This window comes from Euprymna scolopes, chromosome 42 (assembly GCF_053919585.1).
Source record: "Euprymna scolopes isolate OS-2025 chromosome 42, ASM5391958v1, whole genome shotgun sequence".
In the NCBI taxonomy this organism is placed as follows: Eukaryota; Metazoa; Mollusca; class Cephalopoda; order Sepiida; family Sepiolidae; genus Euprymna; species Euprymna scolopes.
In genome coordinates this window covers 30,193,572-30,218,899 of record NC_136523.1, presented here as the reverse complement: position 1 = coordinate 30,218,899, position 25,328 = coordinate 30,193,572, and the positions used below count along the sequence as shown (strand labels likewise).

Sequence of the window (25,328 nt, the reverse complement as noted above, 5' to 3'; positions counted from 1 at the left end):
GATCACCAAAATGAAAGACAAGGCTTGAATGTAAGTGGAGATATATTTAACAAGGTATACAAATATATATATGTACATGGAGCCAAGGATGGCACTGCGTGGACTTTCAATGTAGCAAATTAAAGGACAGACACCCAAAAGAAAATGATGATTGAAAGCGAGCAGAAGTATTGAACAATATATATATACATATTGGCCATTATGACGAGAAAGAAGTAATCCAACCTTTAACTCATCAATATAACAAAACACTGGCTAAAACAATAAGAAACATACTGAAATCATAACCAAAACACATAGGATGGTATGCATGTATACGCATGAAGTGTTACGACCAATGAAGGAATTATTTCAGATGATATCATCACATATGGAATCGGTTACCAACCTTCGAAGGAAAAATGTCTCTGGGACATTTCACCTGTTTGGATAATACCGTTTCTTCAGCTAAGTATTTTATCCGTTGGATTCAAATAATTTTGCATTATATAAAGAAAAAGAGAGAAAAGACATTGTTTATTTTGCTAATCTTTCTTCTTTCACTCGTTCATTCTTTGACCTTTTGGGTGTTGTCTGCATATCCTTTGAGATCATTAATTCTTATAGTGTAATAAAATATTGTTTATATACATATATATATATAATTCTTGGTGTTATGTCATTTTTAATTTCATTTGCTTTTGCCAACTGTGCGACACGCAGAGTTATTTCATGACAATTACTAATCACAAATCTATCTAACGTGTCATAGTTGTTGTGCACTTCACAACCAATATATGATTATTTTTTTACTAAGGCGATATGCAATTCCGAGATATACTCTAATTTAAATTTCCGCTCGGAAGGCATTGTCATAACATTGGAGTGCTAGTCTGAAGCATAGTGTAACAATATATATGAGGATAAAATATGTGATACATTAAATAAAAAGTCACAGAGACAATGTATCAATGACAGAAAGGAAAAACAAACACAGGAAAAAAATCAAATCAAACAGGAGATTTAATCAGTTTCATTCAGATCAACTAATGTGTTTAGGAAAAAAAAAAAATTTGAATATTGTAGCTGAAATATATATGCACATATGTAACCAAAATGTTTGTGTACATATGTATTTATAACAAAACATATTGTATTTATTTAAGCTTTAAAATCAGGTGTGATAATTGATTTGCTTGAAGCAAAATCTTTTTAATATCTAATTTTAATAAGCTAGGATACCGCTCACTGCCATAAAAACTTAAAAATATATACACAACCTCAAAGTCTATATCTGTAACACATTTGCCTTAATTAGAGAACTCAGTGTAGAATCGGAATTGAAACTCACATGGGCTTTCGTTTAAACTTACAGCACAGGATTAATTACCTATATTTTCTTTGATGTTCTCCCTAATTAATTACATCTCAGATTGTATAGATACAGCATGACAAGTATTTTTTTATGAAGGAAGATTTGGTTCTTTGTGATCACACTTCCAAGAAAAGGCGGAACTCATTATTTGAGCCACTGAATATGACATGGCATCTAAGGTCACACCTTACAAAATGTAAACAAAACCTGTTCATTAAATACAGGGATATGAATAGTTTATGGAAAAATATAAACAGAAATGGAGATGAATTTCCCAACCTGTGGTGGTGCTGGTGGGAGGTGTTTAAAGAAGGATGATAATCTTCTAACTGTTTGTAAAGAGAGCAGGAGAAAAACAATTGTTTTCCTAAAAACAACCTTTAATATATTTTGCTTAAAGTCAAAATTAAGAGAAAGACATGGTGTGTGCACATGGGAGAAGGAGACAGGAAGTCATTTTTTAATGAAACAAAAGTCATCCTACTCTTCTACTTCCATCATGAATTGCTTGAAGTCATAGACTTCATAACAAAATTAACATTTTCAGTTTTCAGGGAGAACTGTTATAAGAGGGAAAAAATCAGCTTTTCCCTCCATAAAAAAAAAAAAACGGATTTCTATCAAAAAGCAAAGAACCCACATCCATGAAAAACTCTAGTAATCTTAACAGAAATCTGTTTTCTCTGGATTGCCAAAAAGAGAACTTATATACCTGTAAATAATTTACCTAAAGAGAAAACAAAGGCATAAAACATATGCAGATATTTAATTGCAATTTTCTTTATAATAATCAAAAGGTCAACTGACTTTACCTTGGTTTTGAAGATTTGATAAGTGCACCATTTCTTCCCTTCTTCTCTGGCACGGCAACGCAACAAAAGCCTACAAAAAAGTAAAAATTATTTTATCAAAATTTATAATTTCATTACATCAAAAATAACTGTTTGCTGACAGCTTTCTATTTCTCCTCTACAAAATTTGACAGACACATTTTACCATTTCTCCCAATTACATATGAACACACTGAAAACCTTGGTAGAAAAAAGAAAAATATATATAAATTTAAGAAAAATTTAATGTAAAATAATCTTACATTTTAGTTTTTTTTTTTTACATAGGCGTCACCACTTATCAAAGCCGATAGGCCACTCAAGGATAAGGGTTAAAGAGTGTAGAGTAGTCAAAAGGACAATATAGTAATCGATAGTAATGGAAGTTCGGTAAATTTGTTAACTTAAGTGGAACGGCTCATCAGAAACTTGTTCACGTTGGACTTGAAGACAACCATATTATAGAAAGCTGGAAAGCAGGAAAACGGAAGACAATTCCACAGGCGTGCAGTTCTAAGAAAGAAGCTTTGATCATGGAATCTATGTTTAGGTTTAGGTACAGATAAAGAGTGGGGAAAATTATTGATAATGTTTTCAGCTAGTCTAGAGTTTCTTATGAAAGCTTGGCGAGGGGGTACCATAGATTGAAGCTCAGTTGAACACTTTCCATGAAAATAACGATAAAGCAGAGACAAACTCGCAACATCTCTCCTGTGAGATAGAGGTTGCAGCGAAGAGAAAAGGACATCTCCCACCAGGCCACAAAGTCTATTTTGAACCCTATCAAGGCAGGACAAGTCTTTTCTAGCAGCTCCTGCCCATATGTGGCAACAGTATTCCATCCTTGGACGTATCTGGCTCTTATATAGATAGAGAATTGCATCAGCAGTAAGACATCTACTGGATCGATAGAAGGATCTGACCATTTTTCCAGCGGCCTTGGCAACAAATTTGATGTACGTATTTCATTTAAGATCAGGAGTAAAGGTCAAGCCCAGAAGCTTGTCAAAACTTGAGGCCTCCCCAAGACGAGAACCATTCATTTTAATTGATGCCAGATGGGGATCAGAACGTTGATGATGCAAAGATAGAAGCTTGGTTTTAGATGCATTAAAAGTAACCAGCCACTCCTTTCCCCATTGTACAACGTGATCAAGATCAGAGGAGAGAGAATCGGAGAGAACTTAATCGTTTACTGTCTTAGATGTGCTACCATAGATGGTAGTGTCGTCAGCAAAAATGTCTACGAATGATGTAAGGATGTGATTTGGAAGATCATTAATGTAGATCAGGAAAAGAGTTGGGCCCAGGGTGGACCCCTGAGGGACTCCAGCATTAATACTGTGAGCTTCTGATTTTTGCCCATCAACTTATGAACCTATCAGAGAGAAATGATTTAATAATTGAGAAGACATTTCCAGCTATACCATAGCTGGAGATCTTGTGAAGTAAACCTTTATGCCATACCCTATCAAAGGCCTTTGATATATCGAGCAATTGCCCTAGAAAGGTTGCCTCTGTCGAGAGATTCGCTAATCCTATGAGATATAACTGTAAGCACATCTGCTGTAGATCTAGCAGAACGGAAACCATATTGTGTGTCACTAAGAAGGTTATTTTTGCTGAGATGGTTGATTACTTCTGTATTTAACACAGATTCCAGCAACTTACTCATGACGCACAGGAGACTTATTGGCCTGTACTGAGAGGAGGATGAACGATCACCTGAATTCTTAAATACAGGGCATACTGATGAGATTTTCCAGGGTGATGGGAAGCAATTTTCCTTAAGACAACGTTTAAACAGTTTTGTAAGTATGGGTGCTAGTTCTGGTTGAAGTTTTTTGAGTACTATAATTGGAATACCGTCAGGGCCAGTTGCTTTACTGGAATCAAGGTTTTTGATTAGCTTGGCAACATCACATACAGATATTTGTATATCACATAGTGTATTTTCTGATACAGGAGGAAATATTGGGGGTTGGCGGTTTACGGTTTTTTCTATAGGAAATAATCCTGTAATTTTTTTTTTATACACAATTTATGTGATTTTAAGGTCTTTGTAGAAGGAGATGGCTTACCACTCAGATTTCAGGTTAGCGGTAAGGCTAGAGGTAATTATATGTGAACACTCTGTAAACTTGGCAGAAAGAAAAAAAACAGAACGAAAACAATTATTTTAGAAGCTTTTTTTTTTTTTTGCAGCTAATTCTACCCTATGCGACGAAGGCCATAAACTCCCCATATTTCCTCCTATAACACAGAACAAGCTAGGTAACATACAAATATCCGTGCATGAGGTCGCCAAGCTAATAAAAAACCTAGATTCCAGTAAAGCAACTGGCCCTGATGGCATCCCAATTATAGTGTTAAAAAAGCTTCAACCAGAACTTGCTCCCATACTTATGAAACTATTTAAGCGCTGCCTTAAGGAGAAGTGCTTTCCGACTCCCTGGAAGACCTCATCAGTTTGCCCTGTATTTAAGAATTCAGGTGATAAGTCATCTCCCTCTCAGTACAGACCAATAAGTCTTCTCTGTGTTATGAGTAAGTTGCTGGAATCAATATTAAATAGAGAAATAGTCAACCACCTCAGCAGGAATAACCATCTTAGTGACACACAATATGGTTTCCGCTCTGCAAGATCTACCGCAGATGTGCTGACGGTTATATCCCACAGGATTAGTGAATCTCTTGACAAAGGCTTCCTTTCTAGGGCAATTGCTCTTGACATATCAAAGGCCTTCGACAAAGTATGGCATAAGGGTCTACTTCACAAGATTTCCAGCTACGGTATAACTGGAAATGTTTTCTCAATCATTAAATCATTTCTCTCCGATAGGCTCATAAGAGTAGTGGTAGATGGACAAAAATCAGAGGCCTGCAATATAAATGCTGGAGTCCCTCAGGGGTCAATCCTGGGCCCAACTCTCTTCCTAATCTACATCAATGACCTCCCTAAACACATACTTAAATCATTCGCTGACATCTATGCTGATGACACGACCATCTACGGCAACACATCAAAGGCTGTAAATGACGAAGTTCTCTCTGATTCTCTCTCCTCTGATCTCGAGCGCGTGGTTCAGTGGGGGAAGATGTGGCTGGTTACCTTTAATGCATCCAAAACCAAACTCCTATCCATACATCATCAACGCTCTGATCCCCAGCTGGCATCAATTGTGATGGATGGCTCTCGTCTGGGTGAGGCCCCGTGTTTTGACAAGCTTCTGGGTTTGACCTTTACTCCTGATCTGAAATGGAACACGTACATCAAGTCTGTTGCCAAGGTTGCTGGAAAGATAGTGGGATCCTTCTACCGCTCTAGAAGATATCTCACTACTGATGCAATTCTCTATCTATATAAAAGCCAAGTACGGCCAAGGATGGAATACTGTTGCCATATCTGGGCAGGAGCTGCCAAAAACAGCTTATCATGCCTTGACAGAGTACAAAATAGACTTCGTGGTTTAGTGGGGGATGCCCTTTTCTCTACCCTGCAACCCCTCTCCCACAGAAGAGACGTTGCGAGCCTATCCTTGTTTTATCGTTATTTTCATGGCAGGTGCTCGTCTGAACTCCAATCCCTGGTTCCCCCTCGCCAATCTTTCACGAAAAACACCCGTCTAGCTGAATCCACTGTGAAAAATTTCCCTCACTCTATATCTGTGCCTAAATCAAAACGCAGATTTCATGAACAAAGCTTCTTTCTTAGAACTGCACGCCTGTGGAACTCTGTTTCGTCTGCCTGCTTCCCTCCGGACTATAACTTGGATGTCTTCAAGTCTAATGTTAACAAATTCCTAATGAACCGCCCCCTTAAGTAAACACTTCATCAAATCTCACTAACGTAATGTACTTGCAATAACCCTTATCCCTGAGTCGCTTCCGGGCCTTGATAAGTGGTGATCACTGTGTAAAAAAAAAATAAAAAATAAAAAAAAATAAAGAAAAAAAAAAGAATGAGAGATTAGTTTCACATATAAATTTAATGCAAAGTAATCCACCATTTTCTAACGTTTTAAGGCAGTTAATTTATTTTTCTATAAGAGACAAATCCTGTGTGTTTTTTGGGTTTTTTTTCAAGTTATGTGTGTTTTTAATGGTTTGTACAATGGGGGAAGGCTTACCACTCGGACTTAGGTTTAGTGGTAGTTATGGAAGGGTTTTATTGTGAAATGGGTGCCATTCAGACTTAGGATTAGTGGTAGGGTTCCAGATTGTTTTCGGGGTAAGACTTATCACTCAAATTTAAGGTTAATTGTATGACAGGTTCAAGGAATGCACTTTCATGAGGTGGGCTTGTCACTTTGATCTAGATTGAAAAAAAAAAACATCAAAAGAATTTAGAGTACTAACTGCTCTAAAAGGCAAGAATGGGCGAGAAATGGGGGATCATTATACATTAAGTTTATACGAAAATGATGCCCCTTTATTCTAAATCCTAAATCATTTTTGTTGTCAATTTTTCTTTTTTTTCCACTAAGTTTTTTAAGGTATTCACATACAATCACCTAAAAGACTAGAATCATATTTATATTTTTTTTGAATTGGCAGCTATAAAGTAATTTATTACTACAATTAAATCTTGAAAGTTAAGTATATTTGAAAACCAATATTTCTTGAAGGAAATTCTTTAAAAGAATCACAAACCACATGAATTTTAAACTAAAATATTTGAATTTTCAAAATAAATGTAATTCACAAAGCTCATGGCTTTAAACTAAACGGCTGCTGCTGATTCAACTTGCTGAGTATGAGCGCTACTAGTTACATTGTTTACTTTCATTGACAAGTGATTAACATTTTAGTGGAATCATCATTACAAACCGCTGGGATCAAAAGAAAATTGCCATTTTAACGCATAAAAATAATAACATTATTTTACTTAGGATACAAAAAATGTTTGAGACACTTCATGTTGAATTTTATGTTAAAAACAAAAAAAAAGAAAAAAAAAAGTTTATTTTGTATCCCAACAATAAGTGAGATCTTGTCTGATCATTTTTTAAATTTCACAACAAAATTCCTCATAGAGGAATGGTACCAGGGTTTTAACATTGCAGGGGTCGAAAAAAAAAATCTGACATAAAATGCCTGTTTCACAGTGTTAACATTTTTATCATTACTTTGCTTAAAACTGGATTAGGCAGATAATTTGATAGATTTAATAAAATAAAAGAAAAATAAGAAACCCTAAGAAAAACAAAAAAAGAATTAATGCATAACTAACCGTTTATCTTGCGTTTTGGGATTCTCAAAAATTGCCCGAAGTTCCACCATTACTCCTGGATGTTGAGGGCATTTGAGGGGTTCCAATCTGAAAAAGCAATAATATATATATATCCACCCACTTATCTTGTGCTTCCTCTTTAAAATTAAATATGTTTTTAACTCTTTTTCAAGATGTCTTTTAACATGTTTTATTAATTATTTGTTCATATATATATATATATATATATATATATATATATATCAAGGTGGCTTTACACATTTACAAACAATGAAATGTAAAATAATACAGTGAAGTTATTTATTAAAACATGAATAACAAATGAAATGCACACGGATTATTGTACAGTGGGATGATGGAATGTCGTTTGGTGGAAAATGAAATTATTCAAAGGGAAAATCCAAAAACTAGATAAAATTCCAAATATTTTGAAAATAAGAATCTATGCATTACAAAAATATGATAATTTAGTTATGGAAATTCACCAAAAGTTTTTATGGTCTATATTTATCTGGAAATTTTATAAAATCCACATTTTCCAATAGCAATTTAAAAAAATTATTTGAGCCTGTTGAACTTATCTGTGTTTTTATGAGTCATTATCATTCTACCAACCTCAAATACATCAACACTATTTTCTTAGTTTTCAGTATTTTAAGGTCTTGAAGTCAAAATGCCTATTTTTACATAAATGTTGCCTAGAAAAATCATATTTAGTGCTAAATATCTCCTAAACCACTGTAGTTCATGTAACAGTCACCATGCAGGTCCACAATGAAAAAGACGGCTGTGTCGTGTTGTCTATCATGGATTGAATCCAGAGTGTTTTCCTTACAAGATAGAATCTTGTTACTTTTGTGCGATGATGAGAATTCTCTGATGCAAATGAGCATTGCTTTTGCATAAGTGAATGTAAAATTGAGGTAGTGAGTTTGCACCATATCAAGTATTCAGCAAAAGAAAAAGAGAAAGTTTAAGTTATTTTGTTAACTAATTAAAATCTAACTCTAATCTAATTTTCAGGATTCACATTTTAATTACTTATTTAATTAAAAAAACAAGATATCAAATGCACTAACTCTTTTTTTTTTTTCTAGATGAAAAATTCATTCAGTTAATGGTGTATGAGGGAATCTGTGATTTCATACAAGATGAGAATTCGTTTGGTTTATTTTACAGCATATCAATCATCTATGTGTTATTCAATGCCAAATAAATTTGTCAAATATAATTCTATAGGCAGGGTATTTTATATCCTTAGAATACATTACATTGCTCTTAGAAGAAAATGTTTACAGAAACGGTAAGCCCACTGCTTTTCCAGAAAACACTACTTCTTGGCATTGGTAATCTTTGTTCTAGTCACGATTGACCCTCAGCCACTGCTTTCTAGTATATACTCGTGAGACAAAATAAGGAGAATTAACATTTTGATTTTTTTAAAGAATTAGATGGAATAATACAGTTGTGAATGAACTTATAGATACTAGATCAGTCAATCAATTAGATTGGCCACTGATCTCCCGTCTAGCCAAAGTGGAGTGTTGCAAATCACCCAATCATAGATGACTCAGCCACTAAGATCCTGCCCTAAGGCATCAAGGGTCATCACTCACAACCTATAGGTGACCCTGTTTTCAGAGAGTGTTTAATCTTCTGCATGGGATTGCAGTTGGAGAATTCTTAACCTGGTCAACAGTTTGGACAAGATGGGGTGAGAACAATTGCTATCAAAGGCAAGAAACAAATAAACTGTATTCTCAGAAAACTTTATTGATCACGTTTTACTTGACATCTGGTCTCCAAACTCACCCAACTGCAATCCCTTAGAGTTCTTTGTAAGAGACTTGGTAGAAGGAGACACTAATAGATTCAGCTGAAATACAAAAGGAGTTAAAAAGAAGGATTACCAGAGTTTTTCAGGTCTAAATCGGGCAATAAAGTGAAAATTTATTGATTATGTAGGAAAGAACAGTAACTGAAGAGTGGTTTTTGTTTTGGGTCATTTTCTAACATAAATTGTTTTCATTGATTGAGATTGTCGGACTGACTTCCTCATCTTGGTTGTTATTGTCACAACGTTTCGGCCGTTTTGCCCTCCGGCCTTCATCAGGTGTTTTGTATCGAACTGGGGAACCGTTTGTATATATATACATGGAATTCAAAGACATGGCCTTAGGTTCAGCTCCCTTAAAGCCCACCATGTGGCTAGGATACGTTGATGACACCTTCATACTCTGGCCCCATCAGGAAGACATCCAGGCTCTCCTAGACCATGTGAACCCAATAAGACCATCGATACAGTTCACAATGGAGAAAGAAAAAGATAACCAACTGGCCTTCCTTGATATACTCATATCGTGCACAGAGCATGGATTTAAGACATCCGTATATCGCAAGCCTACCTTCACCGGACAATACCTAAACTTTAACTCCCATCACCCATACAGTATCAAACATGGAATCGCACGCTGCTTACAACATCGAGCAGAGACAATAAGTAGCGACACCTTTACATACCGCCAAGAAATGGTCAGGTTGAAGAATACCCTCCGTCGTAACAACTACCCCGATAACATACTATCCACCAGACATGTTAATAGTATAAGAGAGGAGAATGAAACCCAAAAACCTCCAACTGTCTGCCTACCATACATACGAGGCATCTCCGAAAAGATTCAGAGAACATGTGCCCCCTACAACATCAGGACGGTATTCAAGAGCAAGTCAACACTTAGACGACACCTGGTACGAGTGAAGCCCCGCATGGAGGAGAACATGACCAAAAACTGCATATACTCCATCCCATGCAGTTGCAGAAAGGTTTACAAGGGTGAAACATGCCGCCCCCTTAAAGTAAGGGTGGAAGAACACCGAAAAGCGGTAACTAAAGGGGAGACGGAAAAAATCGGGTATAGCCAACCATGTCTGGATGGAGAGGGGGGACTATCGCCCCCTATGGGATGAAGTAAAAATAATAAACAGAGAGACCCACTGGAAAGTGAGAAAACTTAAAGAAACAGCTCACATGCTCGGACATAACAACCTACTGAGCAAACCAAGCATAGAGCTGAATGCAATTTGGACACCTCTGATAGAGAGAGAAAACCTTGAATAACAACATAGGTTTAACATTAACAAAAAAACAACTAAGAATTGTCCTAGTGACATATGGCCGAGTGGTCCTAGACGTTGTATCAAAGTTTACAGTTACCCAAAGGTGCTGAGTTCAATCCTGAACGAAGGCAGTGAAAAAGTAACATTCAAAACAGAGAATCAGCAACTATGTCCCAGAGCCTAGCTGGAGGCCGAACATGGTACCTCCGTAATAATAATAAAGGGTTGGGTTTGAGACTCCTAACAAACGGTTCCCCAGTTCGATACGAAACACCTGATGAAGGCTGGAGGGCAAAACGGCTGAAACGTTGTGACAATAACAACCAAGATGAGGAAGACAGTCAGACAATCTCAATCAATGAAAACACCTCATCTCAAAAATACAGACAATTACTATAAATTGTTTTATATAATTTAGAGTTGGATTTTCATTCGTTACGATTCTTGAAGTACTGAATTTTCTCGGACTTAAGTTTCTGCTCTCTTCCTGTTACAGTTTCATGAATGAGATCTGACTTTTAAACAAACTTATTTATTCATACTATTTAGATTTGTAAGACTACTGGTCTCATCTTGAGAGTCATTTTCACAATGTTTTAACCTTAATTATGACAAACCAGATTGTAGCAATTGCATGGATGAAATCAATGTTCTTTTGTATTTACATGTAATCACTTGCATAGTCATTAGTAGGTTGTTTAGTTTGTTAAAACAGGCATGTCAAAATGCATTGGTTGATTGGAACACTTGTGTGCACATTTTGTCATATAAACAATTCCAGGAGAAGCCAAACTGACAAGACATAAGATCGCTTAATGCCTCTTATTATGCCTTTGGCAAGAGGCAAAATCCAAGATGAAAAACCTAAAACCAATTCCTTTTCTCTAATGCATGCTGACTGAATCAACTAATATCATATCCTTGCACGCTGACTGAATCAACTGGTATCATATCTTTGTATTGACAAAACTGTCAAATTAGAATGAATAAAAAATGTACAGAACATTTTTGTCTTTCTAAATGGAACACTGATAACCCCTTTTCTTCTCAATCTTAAGCCAGCTATGTCAGATGAATACAGATAATACTACAAAATGGCTATCTCCAACAACCATCTTATACTAACTTTACAAGTTCAACAGACACAGACTGGTTTTAGTTTTCATCTCCAAAGTAATATTACCTTTTTAAAAATGAACATGGTTGAAATTTCGGAGAAAAACATTTTCCAATGAATAATTCCATAATTAAATGAATTAAAATTTTAAAATTAAACTAATTGTTTGGGATCATGCCGGGTCGTATTTATGGAATTATTCGGGACCATGCTGGGTTGTATCGATGGAATTGTTTGCATCATGGGCCATGTCAATGGAATATTTTGGGATTGTATTGGTTGTGTCGACGGCTGTCGCATCGATATTATTGTTTGTGTTGAGGCGTGTAGACGGAAGAATTCGGTTGGCATTTGTTGTTCAGTTGATTTGATGGTTAGTACAGTCGTACTAATGTGTGTGATAACACGTGATGTCCGTCTCTTCCCTTGTGAAGTTACAATAGAGTATTAGTCAAAAGTAAAAATCACATTTCATGTAAAAACACTTTATGTACTTACATATCATGGAGAAATATGTATCCTCACCAAAAATTAGGAAGAAAAAATGATAAAGTAGAAGATTAGTTGTAAGTAAAAATCAATTTATCATAAATTGCACTTGTATCATCTCCTATATAATATTTTGACCGCAGAAATTCCCCTCTGGACCAAAGTGTATGTAATTTTTTGACATAATTTTAGACACATTAAGTCATTATAATAAAATGCTACATTGCATCCTAGGAGCAACACCATCACAATAGCGACATCTATAGAGGAAGGAGTCTCTATTTTTCTCTATAAATATTTAGCCCTCCCACTGCTACCAGTTGACACCGGGATCTAATCTACATTTTCTTACGAAACTTTTATTGCACCCATTGTAACTGGTTATTAGCTACATATACATAACATTATCTTTCCATTACCCAATTCAAAAATAATAAATTCTCCCTTCTCAAAATCTGCCATATCTTATTGGCTGATACCTGCCAATTCTATCATTCCAAAATCCACTTCTCCATACATAAACGAACGCTCCAGAAGTTTTCCAATATAGCGTTGCTCTCTACATGAGGAAATCGTGCTGAAAAAAACAAAACAAAAAAAAACAAACAAATACAAACATAATAACTGCTCATACAGAAAATTAAATACCGATAATCTTACAGTTATCTATGCACAAAGTGCCTACACCCCCAACAAAAAATAAATAAATAAAAATAAAAACATTTACGGGTACCATTACTTATTTTTGATTTTGGAGTAGCTTTTCAATCCTTACATGATGCTATTTTTTTTTTCCTTTTTGGGCGTTTTTATTATATTTTTCTTTATTTTTTTAAACTTTTACTGTGGACGATTTTAATTACTTATATATTTTCCAGCGATTACCTAGGCTTCAATCATGTTACTTATCGTATCAACTGCTTACAAATAAGTTAATGCCCCAATATTTTAGGCAGATACAGTAATGCCAAAAAGAAAGTCTGCACGTCATTTTTTTAAAAACTGCAAATTTGAGTTAAATTTAATGTAACTGTTTAAACAATCTACACCTCGTTTAATTTGTTTTAAACTAAATTACATTGCATACAGAAAAACTTATGTTATATATTTGTTTTTTGTTTACTTCTCTTTTCCAGAATCATTATTGACACTGCTCAGACGTTAACTTTTTTTTTTAAGGTAAATTTTTACCATAGTTCTATTATCCCCACAATTTTCTATAAAATGACTTTTATAGGTTTTCAACTATGCTGACAACGAATATCAAGATTAAATTTGGGGCAAATACTTTGACCCACACCCCCCAAAATGGAGTGTCTATTCCTAAAGCCATTCTTAACAGGGGAGGTTGAGGTGTCTATTTTGAAAGCTGTTCTTATCATTAAGATGTTGGGGGTTGGCCACACTGTCTCCCTAAGTAATTCAATTTACAAAATTTCCGTTACTTATGTTTAATATGCTATAATCGCATTGATTAATGTATACCCATTAACCCTTATCTTCGAGTGGCCTCCAGGCCTTGATAAGTCGTGATTCCTATAAAAAAACAAAACAAAAAAAAACTGTACAAGGGGGGGGGGGTGCTTCCATCGAGCAACAGGTCCTACTAGTATTACATATTATTGAGAATTACTTTACAAACAGTGGAGGTAATGCACTGTCATTTTAACAACCAGTAGATCTGCTTTTGTCAAAATATATAAGAATAAAAACTTTTAAGCAATCTTCTTATCATTTTTGCTGACTTTTGGTGAGGATACTTATTCTTACATGACACACAAATACATCAAAGTGTTTTTACTTGAAATACTATTTTTTACTTGTGACTAAACTATATAAGTACCCTTTAATAAGATGAAAAGAGAAAGTCTATGAAAACAAGAAAAAATGAAAACCGGGAACTCACTCGACTTGTTTGACAAACTGGCATCTGGATTCAGAAACACTGCAGATGTAAAAGCTTTTTCCTAGACTTGGCCCTTCTTTTGTGCCAGTTTTTAAATAACACGGTTTTTCTGTAAAAAAAACAAAACAAATGAGATAGAAAATGTTTTCTAATTATATTTCTGTTACTCTGTCTGTCCCACTTTTCTGACACATTACTGGGTTGATCTCGCTAAAAGTTTGTATGGACCTTTATGATGTGCAGTGGAACTAAGTATTATGGTATTCATTCAATGCACGGTTAGGAATTAATAAGATTAGTATATAATGTAAAGATGAGCACAAATTTAGCCATATTCAACCATCAATTTAGCATGCAGAACAAAATCAACTTAGTTTGGAGGCTATATGTCATCATTAGGCATAGAAACAGTTTTTTTTTTCTTTTCCTTTCTCATTGCATAGGGTGACTAGAAAAGTCGGTGTGGTCTTAAACAGCAAATTATTTTAAATGTTCCAATCAGAAAGATCACATGGCTTACGTAAATTTGAATTTGTAAGTTTAAGCCACAACACAAGTGTTTTTTTTTTAAATAAACATTTATTTAAAAATTTAAATCAACTTTCTTTTGACAGTATACATCATTCTAGTGGCACTATGTCAGGAAAAGGAAAAAATAAAAATAGTTCCTGCATCTGATGATGACATATGGTGAAAACTAAGTTGATTTAATTTTAAAATAAATGTTTATTTAAAATAACAAATTCTGTGTTGTATTGGCTTAAGATTATAGATTTAAATTTAGAATTTTTTTTTTTTTATTACATGTTACTTTTTTTCAGCATAAAAAAAGAAATCAACAGTTTTAACACCCCCCACTCCATCCCATATAATTATATTTTTTGGGAGGCAAATTAGTATCAGGTGTAAAGGTATAATTTCATATACTTTTTAATTATATTTATTTCCTAAAATATGTTGTAAATAAAAATAAGTTGCTTGGAACTTTTTTTACCACTTTTCATGTAGTAGTAATAGTAATTGTGGAGTAGTAGAAATGGTCCGTTTCAAGTAGTTTACAACAGAAATGAAACACTAACAAGCTCCAGCCTCTATTCTATCACTGCAATGTTGCATCCCTGTGCTTGTTTTATAAATACTTTAATGGAATGTACTCCAATGAATGTGTCCTCTCTATGTAAATAGCACAGTTCAACTGCCATTCAGCAAGATACCACCCCTTTATGACTTAGGTTCTCAGATGCCACAAAGGCTTCTTTCTATAATAGCTTTTTTCCTCGAACTGCTTGCCTTTGAAATTTCCTTACTGCTTCCCCTCCGTACGAACATGCAGAAGTTTAAATGTAATGTGAACAAGTCTTTCATTGCACAACTCCCCACATAGGATGCCTCTAATTTATTATAACTCCCTACATTTCAGTAACATTGTGCCTTGTTTGGGTGAACAATAAATAAAAATTAATTCTATTCACCCGGCGTTGCCCAGGTAGAGGATTAACAAAAAAAAGCAATTCAAAATATAGTGTGATGTGGGGTTACTGCACAGTGGAAAAATTGGGGGGAATTTTTTTCTGATCTAATTGTTGGACAATCCTACAGATTTTCTTCCTTTCTGCATCGAAAGTCATTTGTGTTTTTTTTTTTTTTTTTTTTGAATTGAAAAAGTTTTAAACATACATGCTTTTAGTTCATTTTAGTTTTCATTTACTTTTGTTTTTAATCTAATAAAAAATTGATTAATAATACAAAAACTTTTAGGCGTATTCATCAAAGTTATGTATAGGCGAAAAACTCTAAAGACAATGGATAAATCCTTAGAAAATAACCTCCAGACTGTAGTGGAATGAGGCTGTAAATGGATGGTAACATTTAATGCTAGTAAGACAAAACTGCTCTCCTTTAAACAATTACATGAAGCCTCTTCAACCACTAACATCCATGACAAATAATTCCCTATCTGAGAATTTTTCCTTCAAACTCCTTGGCTTAAAGGACATGGCGAAGGCTGCTGCAAGGAAGGTGGGCTCCCTCTATCGTACTTGAAAACTATTTACACCTGAGAGTATCCTGTACCTCAACAAGGCCACCATTCATATTGTTGGGCTGGTGCATCTACCACTAGTCTTCCTCTCTTGGATAGGGTCCAAAAAAGGGTCTCAGGTCCCACCTTTTCAACTAGATTCCAACCCCTGTCCCATCGCCGCAATGTTGCATCTCTGTGCCTGTTTGACAAGTTTTAGTATTGAATGTGCTCTGATAAACTCGTTGCACTTGCACCCCTTCAACGTATATATATCCCTGACAAACTCGCTTAGCAGCAAAATTACACCCCTTCACTGTTGAGATCCCCAAAACAGCTAGACTTTGGAATTCACTTACTGCTATGTGCTTCCCTAACTGTACTGATATGCAGAAATTCAAATGTAATGTAAACCAACATCTTTCCTAGGCATGGTCCCAATTAGTAGCCCCTTTCGTTCAAGCTGCAATATGCGTTGTTTGGGATGAATAAAAAAATTTAAAAAAACGTACAGATAAACGAGAAGTTGTTTGATAGTTTTATTTGGTGCTTCTACAGAATTTGAACTAAACCAAAGCGAGTTTGCTGAACTAGACCTAAAGCAAAATTTAACAGAAACTTGTCGACCATGTAAACATTTTTCTCATTTCATAGTGAACATATCTTCCTAAATAAACGGTTATTTTCTATTTTAATCAAATTATTTAGAGTTTAATGAGTACCCCCTCATTATTATTATTTTTTTTTTTTTTTTACAAAGGCATCACCACATTATCAAGGCCCAGAGGCCACTCAAGGATAAGGGTTAAAGAGTGTACAGTAGAAGTTGGTCAATATAGTAATCATTAGTAATGAAAATTTGGTAAATTTAATAACTTATATGGAACGGCTCATCAAGAACTTATTTACCTTAGACTTGAAGACAACCATATTGTAGTCAGCCGGAAAGCAGGAAAACGGAAGACAATTCCACAGGCGTGCAGTTCTAAGAAAGAAGCTTTGTTCATGGAATCTATGTTTAGGTTTAGGCACAGATAAAGAGTGGGGGAAATTATTGATAGTGTTTACAGCTAGACGAGTGTTTCTTGTGAAAGTTTGGCGAGGGGGGACCATAGATTGAAGCTCAGTTGAACACTTTCCATGAAAATAACGATACATCAGAGACAAACTCGCAACATCTCTTCTGTGAGATAGAGGTTGTAAGGAGGAGAAAAGGACATCTTCTACGAGGCTACGAAGTCTATTTTGAACTCTATCAAGGCAGGACAAGTCCTTTCTAGCAGCTCCTGCCCAGATGTGGCAACAGTATTCCATCCTTGGACGTACCTGGCTCTTATATAGATAGAGAATAGCATCAGCAGTGAGATATCTACTGGATCGATAGAAAGATCCCACCATTTTTCCAGCGGCCTTGGCAACAGATTTGATATACGTGTTCCATTTAAGATCAGGAGTAATGGTCAAGCCCAGAAGCTTGTCAAAACTTGAGGCCTCCTGAAGACGAGAGCCATTCATTTCAGTTGATGACAAATGTGGATTAAAATGTTGATGATGTAAAGAGAGAAGCTTGGTTTTAGATGCATTAAAAGTAACCAGCCACTCCTTTCCCCATTGTACTACATGCTCAAGATCAGAGGAGAGAGAATTGGAGAGTACTTGCTCGTTTACTGTCTTAGATGTGGTACCATAAATGGTAGTGTCGTCAGCATAAATGTCTACAAATGATGTAAGGATATGATTTGGAAGATCATTAATGTAGATCAGGAAAAGAGTTGGGCCCAGGATGGATCCCTGAGGGACACCGGCATTAATACTGTGAGCTTCTGATTTTTGCCCCTCAACTACTACTCTTATGAACCTATCAGAAAGAAATGATTTAATAATTGAGAAGACTTTTCCAGCTATACCATAGCTAGCGATCTTATGAAGTAAACCTTTATGCCATACCCTATCAAAGGCTTTAGATATGTCAAGAGCAATTGCCCTAGAAAGATTGCCACCGTCGAGAGATTTGCTAATCCTATGCGATATAACTGTAAGGACATCTGCTGTAGATCTAGCAGAACGGAAACCATATTGAGTGTCACTAAGAAGGTTATTTTTGTTGAGATGTTTGATTACTTCTGTATTTAACACAGATTCTAGCAACTTACTCATGACGCACAGGAGACTTATTGGCCTGTACTGAGAGGGGGATGAGCGATCACCTGAATTCTTAAATACAGGGCATACTGATGAGATTTTCCAGGGAGATGGGAAACTATTCTCCTTAAGACAACGTTTAAACAGTTTTGTAAGTATGGGCGCTAGTTCAGGTTGAAGTTTTTTGAGTACTATAATTGGAATACCATCAGGGCCAGTTGCTTTACTGGAATCAAGGTTTTTGATTAGCTTGGCAACATCACGTACAGATATACGTATATCACATAGCGTGTTTTCTGATACAAGAGGAAATATTGGGGGTTGGCGGTCTTGGTCGCAAAGGGTAGAATTAGCTGCAAAGTTCTTGACAAAGAGTTTGGCTTTGTCTGATGCTGACGAGATTACCTCAGGTCCATTGATAATAGTTGGGATGGAGCACACGCTTCTGTTCAGGATTCTGTTTGCTATTTGCCAAAAAAAGCATGTTACCCTTTTTGTTAAAAAAAAAAAAAAAAGCACAGGGACATAGATTCCTGTTCCTAACTAGAAAATTATGAACGCAAACTCTTTTCGGTAAAACTTGCGGAGAATGCTCTGTTTTACGGTTGTTGTGAGAACGGAAATTTAAATTTCGTTACGTTTTAAATTCAGTGCATTTTTACTTTACGTCCAACTCATCGTTCACATTCGACATGTCAACTTTCGGGTAAGGCTGACAAGGTTGGGGGCGTTCCGAAAACCGTTCTTAACATAAGGAGTTTGGGGGTGTCTATTCCGAAAGCTGTTTTTAACATGGGGAGGTTGGAGTGTTTATTCGTTATAAGCATACCCGAAAACCTATAAAAGTTGACATTTCCAATGTGAACGGCGAGTTGGACTTGTAAAAAAATACCAGAAAAGTATACCAAATTGACTTTTTTTCATTTAAAAATTAAATTATTTCGTTTTTGCTAATAAAAATTTATTTTTATAATCTTTCATTTTTTTTTATGTATAAAAAGTACAATTGTTGAATGTTATTCTTTTGATTACTTTCGTTTAAAAAAGGTCAATGTCAAGTTTCTTCTCAACTCCTCAAAAAACATTAAAATGACGACTTTTAAAGGTTTTCAGTGGTGCCGAAAACAAATATCACATTTAAATTTGGGGTAGATAAGTAGTTTTCATGATATGAAGAAATTACTTTTTCAAAAAGTGGGGGATCACTTTCCTATATAAATTTAAAGTAAAATGAGCACCCACATTCTGGAAACCTAGTAATTCCTTCATATCATAAGCAAATTTAACTGTGATATTCGTTTTCAGCACCTCTGAAAACCGGCGCTGTTTTTGTCCAAAAGGTTCATTTATTTTTTCATCTCCTAATTTAGGACGTTAATAATACTGTCAGTAAGCTTACACGAGCAGTTTACAAAAACATACTTTTGTTTTTGTTTCTTTTTTCATTATAGAACTTGTATAGTTTTTAACAGGTGCTTCTGGAGTTTAATATTTCACAAAAATTTTGTTTAATTTAGAGAAGTTGGTGGATGATTGAGGGTGTGTTGTGGCGGCCGCCACAACACCCCCTCGATCCTCCACCGCCTCCCCTAATGTAAACAAAATTTTTTAACTGTAAACGAAAACATACACCCACACACGGGGTAAAAGTACAAATTAAAAAAAAGACGATATGCTGTGAAAACTAAAGTATGAAAACAGTATTAAAGAAAAAAAGAGAAATTATTGAATGTCTCGATTAAAAGAGAGAGAGAGAGAGAGAGAGAGAGAGAGAGAGAGAGAGAGAAAAGAAATATGTCGAACTAACTGGTTAGGAAAGAAAGAAGAAAAAGTAAACCAAATTAAATGTAAACGAATCTCTTAGTAAAAATCGGCGCCAATTTTCGTGGGTGTTGAAAACGAATATCAGTTAAATTTGTTTTATGATATGAAGAAATTACTATGTGTCCAGAAAGTTGGTGCTCATTTTACGTTACATTTACATAAGAAAGTGATCCCCCACATTTTGAAAAAGTAATTTCTTAATATTATGAAAACTACTTATCTGCCCCAAATTTAAATGTGATATTTGTTTTCAGCACCACCGAAAATGTGATATTTGTTTTCAGCACCACCGAAAACCTTTAAAAGTCGTCATTTAAAAGTTTTCTGAGGAGTTGGAAATAAATTCAAATTTCCATTTCATTTTTACAACACCCGTCGTTTAACCTGTACGGATAGGGTCCCGACGTCTCGCCTGGTTCCGAGTTCGGGGGAAAAAAAATCGTCTAACGTTAGCGCGTAGGTGTGTCAGAAATTTCGTGAAAAATAGTGAATAATTCCACCCCGTCTTTGCAAGCTTATAACTCCTTGAAAAATGTAATTCAAGCCCTAATTTTTTTTTTTCAATTAAAGGGGCAAGGACCAAGGTTTCATTAAAAAACCAAACAAAAAACGTGTTTTGTTTTTTAAAAAGGTTTTAAACTTCGAACTTTACAGGTAAATTTCTAAAAAACACTACTTTTTTTTGTTTTAAATTTGAATATATTATTTATTGACCTTTTCTCTTCAGTTTGTGATATATAACACTTTGGTGAGTAAATTAATTATTTACTTTTTAATAGACATTTCAAAATGGGAGGCGTGAATTATTCGACCCCCTGTCTTTCCAAGCTTATAACTACTCGAAAAATGTAATTCAAGCCCTAATTTTTTTCAATTAAAGGAGCAAGGACCAAGGTTTCATTTAAAAACAAAAAACAAAAACAAAAGAAAAAACAAACAAAGTGGTTTTAAAAAAAAAGGTTTTAAACTTCGAACTTTACAGGTAAATTTCTAAAAAACACTACCCTTTTTTTTTGTTTTAAATTTGAATATATTATTTATTGACCCGTTGCCGTTCTCTTCAATTTATGATATATAAAATTTTGGTGAGTAAATTAATTATTTACTTTTTAATAGACACTTGAAAATGGAGGGGGGGGGCGTGAATTAAAAAAAACAAAACTGTTTGTCTAAAATATTATATTCGATTTATTGGAAAGAGCATAAAATTTCACATTGACCTTGAAAATATCGTAAAAATAGAAAAATTTTGATAGATTTTTAAAGTTTAAAAATTGAAAAATACTGAGTTCGTAAAATTCATTACTGTTTTTTAAAAAATAAAAAAAATATATTTCTATTACTTTTAAAACAACTTAAATAGTTTATTTTGGAAGTATAATCCATAAAGAAAATAAACAACCCACTTTTAAAAGAGAAATTACGAGTTTTTTATATTTTATTCGCAGTTTCGTGTTAGGGGTGTCAAAAATTCCTACAAAAATTCTGATACACCTACGAGCGGTGTCGAGGCGAAAAATTACCTCTTCAATAAAGTACCGAGTTCTTAACTTAAGAAAAAAAAAAATAGTTCAAATAATTAGTATTTTTTACTCCCTTATAAATTCCACAAATAATTAGAATTTTTGGTATACCGAATTTTTTTTTAATTCAACAGTTCAAATTATTAGAATAAAATAAATAAATAAATAAAAACTTCTGTCGTCCATCCATCCATGCGGCGCCATCATGCGCCCTCGGTTGTATTTTCTTTTCGTTACGGCACTGACTTTCATCTATCTCCACAATTATTCCGGGGCCCCTTAATTTTGTTGGGGTTGCTAATAATTTATTTATGTAGGCAGTAGGGCAGGGCACCTCCAACAATAATTTTTTGGGTTGCTTTACTGTACACATAGTTTCGAAAAAGTTGTCAAAAAACAAATAAATGTTTATGATTATTGTTAGCGAACAAATAAATGTTATCAAAAGCAAGATGTTACTTTTCTACCCAACTGGATATATTTTTCGTGTTTTTATTCAATGTAACATGTTTATTCAGCTCGGAAAACATACATTGTTTACCGATAAAATTCAAAATGGCGCCTGTCTCTCTCGTTAACACGGTAAGTTCGGGAAAAGGTGTTATAAATAATAAACTAGACAAAATACTATTAAAAAAACTAACGAATATATGTCAACCTATGTCACGGTAATATATATTGAGCGAGTTTCTAACAGTATTTTGTCTAGTTTTATATTTTGCACCTTTTCCCAAATTTACCGTGTTAAAGAGAGAGCCGGGCGCCATTTTGAATTTTCCAATACATCGGTGGTAAACACAGTATGTTTTTCGAGCTGAATAAACATGTTACATTAAATAAAAACACTGAAAATATATCCAGTTAGGTAGAAAAGTAACTTATACTGCCTTTGATAACATTTATTTGTTATATATTTGTTTTTTGACAACTTTTCCGAATCTATGTGTACAGTAATACAAACCCTTATTTTTTTTTTTTTTACACGGTGGTCACCACTTATCAAGGCCCGGAAGCCACTCAGGGATAAGGGTTATTGCAAGTACAGTAGTACGTTAGTTTTTTTGGTACTGGTTGCGATTAGAGTTCCCTGCCGAACACCCTAAAAAAACACCGACTTCTCCCTACACATGAGCAAAGGACATGTTTTAGTTGCCATAGTAACTAAACGATCATGAATTTTTATCGACTTTGTTTTACTGTTTATGAATATTGAAATAAAAGACATTACTACACATTTATTAATAATATCTCACTTTTAATCACTTTTATCAACTTTTTTTTTTTTTTTTTTTTTTTACTGTTTTACTGTTTATGTGTCACTTTTATCGACTTTTTCTTTTCTTTTTTAAATGACTACTAGGCAGGGAACTCTAATCGCGACCAGTACCGTTTTTTTTTTTTTTTTTACTTCTGTTATTTGTCTTTGACAAATGACGCAGTGACGCACATAGGTCCTTTTCGTAAAATGTTATTTTCTCGTAAGAAAATTTTCGCCTCATTGTAACAACTCCAAAATTTGCTCATGCTTGTTGGGTTTTAGGGTTAGGGTAAATTTCTGACTCGACACGACTTACGTCAGACAACTTTTTCCAAATTCAGAACGAGGCGGGACGTCGGGACCCTATCCGTGCAGGTTAACCCAACCGTCAAACAGAGCACTCTCCACAAGTTGTATACTATTTTTTAATTTTTTTTTTTTTTTTTTTTTTATTCCTTAAGTAAACATTTTTTAACTTGTTTATAGTGAGTTTTTCCAGCCAACTTTATATTTCGGAGTTTCACGAGCTTTAACTTAGTATTTTAAATATTATTTGGGTACAGCTTACGGACGTTGATAATTTTTTAGATATGATTTTCAAGTTAAATTCAATTTTTACGGTATCTTGTTTATTAAATTGTTAAGTGAAAGCCCCTCCCTCTCTGTCTAAATAGTATTATTATTTCAGCACAGCTTGTAAACTATTGTCACACGTGACAGAAGTTTGGCATTTCCTATTTAAACCACTATTTATACTGAGTGATATGAGTATCCCTATTTTTCCCAAAACAATTTATTTGATTATTTTGAAATGGTTAGCTGCCAAAAATTTACGAGTTCTATTCTGACAATCCGTGATTCTTCCCAATCATTGTTTCCAAAATCCGACAAAACTAATAAAATTTTTCAGCTATTTTCAAAGCTAACCGATTCAATACAACCACACAATATCTTTACTTGAAATAAATTTTGGTATTATTTTGTCAAATGTTGACACAATATGTAAATACTGAAAGTGATAAAATGTTAATAAAACTTACGATGTTTAGAACACAAGACGACGTCCATTTTGAATTTTAAGTCGCTTTAAATATGGCGCTAATGGGAGCCACCAAGCGGCGATTACTGACAAATAAAGGGGGGGGGGGTAACTCTGTTATATAGACATCTACACGGCTAACATGAAGCTGGCATCAAACATAGGGATATAAATAAATAAATAAATAAATAAATAAATAAATAAAAACATCAATATTGTACTTCTCTTAGTGTGTCTGTCTGTCTGTCTGTCCGTTTCACTTTTTCTCGGAAACTAGTGATCTGCAGGAAAATTTGTATGGACCTTTGTCAAATAAGGTGCAGCGAACGAAGTAATCTGATATTCGTTTGATGCACAATTATGGATTAATAGGGATTAGTCACCACAATACTACATTTACTCTCACTTTTCTCGAAAACTACTGGGACATTCTGGCTGAGATTTTGTATGGTCCTTTATTGTGATAAGGTGCAGCGAACTAAGTAATATATACACCTATAGGGATTAATAGGGATTAGTATTTAATGCAAAAATGAGAACAAATTTAACCATATTCAATTATCGATTAGGCATCAAGCACTTACTCTAAGTCAACGGGCTATAACTTTTTCCCGTTTTTAATAGGATCAAAAGTCTAGGACTACTTAATAATTACAGAGGAAAGTTTAGTAACAATAATCATAAACTTTATTCTATATATAATCATAGTATATATAATGAACTCTCCATTCAAGTCTAACCTCAACTACAGTTTGGGGTGAACAAAAGAAAAAATAATGTATATAAAAAAAAAAGCTCTTCTTTGATAAAAGAAATATAATATCTAATAATAAATAGTTAATAATAAAACTATCAGGTAAAAATTTGTGTTAGGTTTCTGAAATTTGGAGATGAGGATTCATAATTTAGATTATTCGGACTACTGTTCTCATCTTAGTACACCACAATCATGTTGACATGCCAGTTCTTGCCAGATCACTGAAATTAAGCAACGTTGAGACTGGCCAGTACCAGATGGATGACCATTTGGGAAGGCTAAGTGCTGTATGTATCTTCTGGGTAGGTTAGGCATGGGGCCAGTACCCTCACCCCCAAAAAAAGAACTCTTTGCTACAAAAGTATCTACAAAGTTGTGGATGGCCTATGCCCCTTGAGGGGCTCAAAGGCTATGCTGGTGGTGGTACTGTTCTCATCTTGAGTGTTATTTTCACAACGTTTCAGTTGATGTAATTTTCAACCTTCTTCAAGTGCGTCTTGTTAAACTCGAAAAACTTTCTGTTACACTGAAGAATCTGCATTGTCGACTGAAAAAAATGGTTGAGAAAAAGACAACTCAAAAAGCACATATGCTGGATTATGACCTAAGCAGACCTAAAATTTAGTGGAACATGAAAACCATTAATTATAAATTATTTGTGTGTGTGTATGTGTATGTGTGTGTGTGTGTGTGTGTGTGTGCAAGTAGTAATTTTGTAC

At 34.5% G+C, this 25,328-nt stretch overlaps 1 protein-coding gene across 1 annotated transcript in view; it reads right to left on the bottom strand.

The window, feature by feature from the left end:
• LOC145266984 (transcription termination factor 2-like) overlaps positions 1-23,969 on the bottom strand; it is a 135,439-nt gene extending 111,470 nt beyond the window's left edge. Inside the window, exons 1-4 of the mRNA XM_080122827.1 lie at positions 23,854-23,969; positions 14,047-14,155; positions 7,418-7,504; positions 2,167-2,236 (exon numbers count right to left, since the gene is read on the bottom strand). Of these exons, the coding sequence (XP_079978953.1) occupies positions 2,167-2,236; positions 7,418-7,504; positions 14,047-14,155; positions 23,854-23,881 (294 nt within the window). The 5' untranslated portion in view covers positions 23,882-23,969. The remainder of the gene's footprint in view (positions 1-2,166; positions 2,237-7,417; positions 7,505-14,046; positions 14,156-23,853) is intronic.
• Positions 23,970-25,328: the final 1,359 nt, after the last annotated feature.